The sequence below is a fragment of the Papaver somniferum genome, chromosome 1 (assembly GCF_003573695.1).
Source record: "Papaver somniferum cultivar HN1 chromosome 1, ASM357369v1, whole genome shotgun sequence".
Lineage (NCBI taxonomy): Eukaryota > Viridiplantae > Streptophyta > Magnoliopsida > Ranunculales > Papaveraceae > Papaver > Papaver somniferum.
Genome location: NC_039358.1, coordinates 34,845,654 through 34,851,512, shown reverse-complemented (window position 1 = coordinate 34,851,512; position 5,859 = coordinate 34,845,654). Strand labels below are relative to the sequence as shown.

At 36.6% G+C, this 5,859-nt stretch overlaps 1 protein-coding gene across 1 annotated transcript; it reads right to left on the bottom strand.

Moving 5' to 3' along the window:
- Window positions 1–3,677: 3,677 nt before the first annotated feature.
- On the bottom strand, window positions 3,678–5,039 carry LOC113283513 (putative F-box protein At5g52610). Its single transcript, XM_026532838.1, has one exon. The coding sequence runs from the start codon at window positions 5,037–5,039 to the stop codon at window positions 3,678–3,680; it is 1,362 nt and encodes a 453-aa protein (XP_026388623.1).
- Window positions 5,040–5,859: the final 820 nt, after the last annotated feature.

Below are 5,859 nucleotides of genomic sequence, written 5' to 3'. Positions count from 1 at the left end.
GCATACGTTTTCAGAGCGTAAGAAAGCTCCACGGCAGTCGGATATTCTTTTAATATAAAATAAAACAACTTTCTGTGCCATAGTAGCAGGATCATACCCAAAGTAATACCAATCAGAATCGACATGCCCAATCCAACCATGTTGTTGTTTAAACATGGGCTGTATCCAAGGCGTTGATTGTCCCGTGGTCGGATTAAATATACACACATAATGCGTGCTGCGATTTACTAAAGCTAACAACCCATTGGTAGCTCCAAAACCGTGTGCAAGAGAAGCTCCTAATTTAGGTACTTCCCTTTGAACATCCGCTAATCCTCCTCCTTCAGACTGCAGCAGTTACGTTTTTGATCGCGTGAAGTGCAAATCAATGAAGCTTCGATCTTTATGAATGAAAGACTGCCATTGTTTGCTTACACACTTGAACCTCATGAGTGATTTTACAGGAAGTCTGCTCAATATATCGCCAAGTAAGAACTGATTGCATAGAACAAGTTGACTATTATCATCATCATATTGCTCAATATATCTAATGCAGAAAATACTATAACCTCTTCAGGAGAAGAAAGAAACAAGGAGACTAGTTCTAAACAGGTGGATGCACTTTTTAAGTTCTCTGCATTACTAGGAGCACCTAATGGGGCTACAGAAGATGAAAAAAGGAGCATCTTCACTGAAATAACGGATAGGCATCAGAAAACTAGGAAGGAAAGGGAGCTTGAAAATTTAGGTTTGAAGAGTGAGCTGAGCAGTGATTTGCTAGGCAGAGGACATAGGAAATCAGCAAAGAAGAAATATTGAAGGTGCCTTTTGTCTATTGTCAGATTGTGTGTTTTATGGCTTGTTTGTTGTTCTTTTTTGCTCTTTTGTGTGTTTTATGGCTTGTTTGTTGTTCTTTTTCGCTCTTTTCTTGTATGAGCTTGGCTCCTACTAGGCTCTTGTCTGCTCTGTTATGAGCATTTTCCTTTGTATGTTTCTTTTTTATTTTTCAATATATTAACCTTTCTACTCAAAAAAAATCATCATATTGCTTCGTCATCATTCTTCTTCAACTTTGTTCCTTCTTAGCTATAGCTTTGGTATTGTAGCTACGTTTAGGGTTTTCATCAGAGAATATATATACAGAATATAAGTCTTGCAGGCTGCAACAAGTTTCAACAATCCTCGTAAAACTACCTAACATATAAAACATGGGAAAAAGGCAGTATCTTCGCTTGCTGAAAATAACTCAATAACAATACAGTCGAACCTCGATAAATGAATGTTCTCGGAACCTAGAAAAAATATTCGTTTAGCGGGATTATTTATTTATCGATAAATGAATATTTTATTCATTTACCGGTAAACGAATATTTATTCATTTAGACAATATTTTCTTAATTAAGAAGTTAAATTGTATAGGAGAAAATGTACAAGTATACCTAGAAAATATTTGTCAAAATTCTTATCAATAATTCAATTAACATCCATTTTCTTTTGAATTAACTAGTGTCATTTCTAATTTACGTTATAGAAATGTGATGGACGTCGAACACCTTTTGAACTATCCTAACGAGAATGATGCGGTTATGGAGTCTCCAATAGACGAAGAAATTATTCAGTCAGTGATGAATAATGAAAATGATCCTGAACCAGATGATAGTAGCATCGTACCAAATGTGTCATCTGAAGATGCTTTTCAAGTGATGGTCACATTAAAAAATTACTTGCTACAACACGAGCAAAATATTCCAGAAATTGTGCAAGCATTGCATAAAATTAAGGATACGGTGCATTTTGGTTTGGGTGGAAGAAAAAGACAATCAACCATAAATGATTTTTTTTTGAGTTCATTCCTACATATATTTTTATGTAAAATTTTCTGATTATGTATTTTGGTTTATTTTTATATATAATTCAGTGATTATTCGTTTATATTTCTATAGGGCCTTTAAGGATCCAATTTTTTTTTTATTTATTAATGCATTAAGCGAGGTTATTCATTTATCACCTTGGTCCAATTCGGGACCGGAGAAAATTATTCATTTGGCGAGGTTATTCATTTATCGAGGTTGGACTGTATATATACACCACCGTTCTTTGGTCAATCGCACCTAACCTGATTTCAATACTCTATTTTTCGGCGGCCCTTAACCAGAGTTATATCTACCCGAGTTACAATGGGTCCGTCTGTTTGATAGTTTTCAGATAGCGTCTTCGATTAATGATTCTGAGGTATGTATGTATCCTAACTAGATCCCCATATGTTATCTTATTAAGAACAGATCGATTATTAAAAAATATTTCAGATCTATTTTGGTATCAAGTACTTTGTTTTCTTTGTTCCACCGAAATTATTGCCTACTTCTGAATACAGAGAAGCTATCCAAGACCAACTGCTGGTTTCCTCTCACTTGACCGTAAGCAGTTTCCCGGCATCCGTGGAAAGATGATGTATTTCGGCGATGGGTCTAATAGTAATTTGCACCCACCTGTTACCGAAATTCCTCCCTTCCCTTTCCATGATTTTATCAAGGAGTTACGAGGCAAGGATTACTGAGAACAAGACCACCGGGCCTAAGAGGATTACTAAGCACAAGCCGGGCCTAAGAAGGAGGAGGCAAGGATTACTAAGAGCGTAGATGATGGTGAAGTGATGATGGATGCTGAAGCTGAGAATACTACTAGTACTTAGATTATTTTCTGCGTCTGTGGATTTCAGTTTGTCTCGTGAATTTCTGGACTTGTCTTTGTTATTATGTTAAGCTAATGGTATGAGCTTACCTATGACAAGCTCTTTATATAAACTAACTTTTTTATCCGATAAAAGAAATAAAAACTTGCAGCATTTCAATTGTTCTCAATACCATTGGTGCACACCAAATGCTGAACCTGCAGCAACAGCCGCTTGCTGCCACCCTTTAAGTCTGATCCAGTGACATGTGCAAACATATCATCCAGTGAACAGGGTGAAATTAGAGTGAAACCAATAGAAGAGGATGGACGAAATATCAGATTAGAAGCAAGACGAATCATAGAATCAGAGAAGAATAATCAGATAAGAAGCCATTGACCTAGGATATCACCATTTTCATAGATATCTTTACATTCTGACACAACAATATATATATACAGACTTAATAACCACCCGTAACAACTTCCCAAAAACCACTCAAACTGCCTGGTACACACATGCACATATCATACAGTCTACTGTTCTTGGTTTCTGTCGTTATTGTTGTCCGCTTCAGTTACCCGTAGAGCCGATACTTAATTAATTTGGTAGTCACCTTTTTTCGTGGCAGAGATTTTTGCAGAGAAAGAAGCACTTTCACTGAAAATGGCGAGATTTAGAGCAAAGCTCAGCGATCAGTTTACGGAACCAGATGGTGGTGAGAAAAGGCGAGAAAATATTTAAAATGGAATTACTGACTACACTCAGGTTCAATTGTTTACAACTTAAAGAGAGAAGATAAAACTCAATACAATCTGCTTAATGCATAAAAAAAGAGAGAAAGCATCTCTTCAGTGATTCAGATGAGTTTTTCCCTACAAAGGATTATATAAGATTATAAGGAAATGGCATTGATCAAATAAAAAAAACATACCCTTCTTCGAAAAGGGTTAGGTGCATTAACTAAAGAAAATGTTGACAAAGCACAACTTTTTTATATTACCACATAACAATCATTTTCCAGTACTCATATTACAGGCAAGAGGCTTTCTTTGTAAACGAAATACTCAAACGAAGATGTCTCTGCAATGAAAAAACTCTCCTTGTTAAAACTCTTCTTCCTCCAATCGTAGAAATAGAAAGTTGAACCAGCATGTCCTTCAGATCTCATGATGAGTAAGTCTGTACCTGGAACAGCTTGAATGGTATCAAACTCTAGCAGGCCCCAGTCAGAATGCGGCATCATGAAGGTCTCTTGAATCCAGTAGAAATCACCACTATTGCTAACGGTACTGCCTGCTACACTGCTTGAAATACTACTGATAATGTCCTTCAATTTCTTGTCATATAACACACACATCTTCATTGATGGGGTATCAGTTATGCATGTTGTCGCCGTAGCTAACACAGATAAACGACCATCAATTTGTATCAACTTATAATAAAAAGGATAACGAATTTGCTTAATGATGTATTTGGGAATTGAAATTACTCTAAACTTTTCACTCCCAACATTAAATTCGACAATCAATGGTTCTGTCACAGAATGTTGTTTTCTGTCATTACGCAGCCAATAAATGGAACCATTTGCGTAAACAGAAGAAGTGAATTCTGACGGTGAAATTGTTGGCGGGAGTACGAACTCATCATCAATCCTTCTCCATGATAGATTGTTCTTGTTGTGTTGTCTGCCGTCAACTGTCATGACCTCACATATGTTTTCAGAGCGTAAAAAAACTCCAAGCCGGTCGTATATTTCCTTAATCCAAAATAAAACCACTTTGTGTTCCATAGTGAGAGGATCATAGCCGAAGTAATACCAATTAGAATTAACATACTGAATCTGACGACTTACACAGTGACCATCTTCATCTATCACTTGTATTTTCTCATATAGATTTTGATGTTGTTGTTTAATCATGGATTGTATCCAAGATGTTGATTGTCCTGTGCTGGGATTTAATATACTCACCGAATTCGCACTGCGGTTAACTAAAGATATCAACCCATTGACAGCTCCAAAAACGAATGGAAAAGAAGAAGCAGCTCCTGATATAGGTACTTCCCTTTCCCTTTGAGCAGTCGCTACTCTTCGTTTGGACAGTAGTAGTTCAACCGAGGAGACACCAAATTTATGGCTATGCCACTTAGGCCACCTCATAATAAGTGAGATACCACCACCACCAACAGAAAAATTACACAACGTTTTTGATCGCTTGAAGTGCAAATCCATGAAGCTTCCATCTTTATGAATTAAAGACTGCCATTGTTTGCATACACACTTGAATCTCATTAGTGATTTCGCAGGAAGTCTACTCAATATCTCGTAGAGTAATGGCTCAACACCCATAACAACGCGGCTGCTATCCCCGTACTGCTTCTTCATCATTATTCAACTTTGTTCCTTCTTCCTAGCTATAGCTTTGGTATTGTAACTAGGGTAAGAGTTTTCTTTAGAGAAGATATATGTCCCCGGCAACAAGTTTTCTTTAGGGTAAGAGTTATTTTCACTTGCTAAAAATTAGAATTCTATTCCATATACCTCACCGTTCTTTTTGGGTCGACTTTTGGTGCCTCATGTTAAAAATTTATGTGGTTGCCGTATAGGCTTAACCCGACATCTTATTAGGCTTAACCCGCCATCTTATTAGCTAAACCGCACAAGGGGAAAGCCCTAACCGCCCTACTCGAACCCGCCATTCATTTTCTTCTTCTCCGATTCATTCACTCTCTCCATCGCAACTCAAATACTTCTAAACCAAATACTACAGGAGATTGACCGAGAGTAAAACACTTGAGTTTTGAGAAAATGAGCATCGAAGTAGCTAGATGATCGTATCTAAATTATGATAGAAAATGGAGTTTAAACTGGCCAGAAATCTTTTATTTTTTTAAGGCATGTACTGAAAATCGGGAAAATAAAAGAAAACCAGCCTATTGTGGAATATGGCATGCACTGAAAATTTGAGAAAATAAAAGAAAACCAGCTGAGTGACGTGTTACGAGATACTATAGTATCTTTACATATCCTCTTCTTAATTGCATATATATTTAGTGTTGTCATAATATTGTACGTATCCCTTGTACGTATCTTTTGTATATTTTGTTTCCTTTCTTTTCGTTGTAATCTCTGTATATGTACTACAGCTTTGCCAATCTAATAAACAATGCAATAGAGATTTCTTCTCAATCTGTTTAGTTTTCCTCTG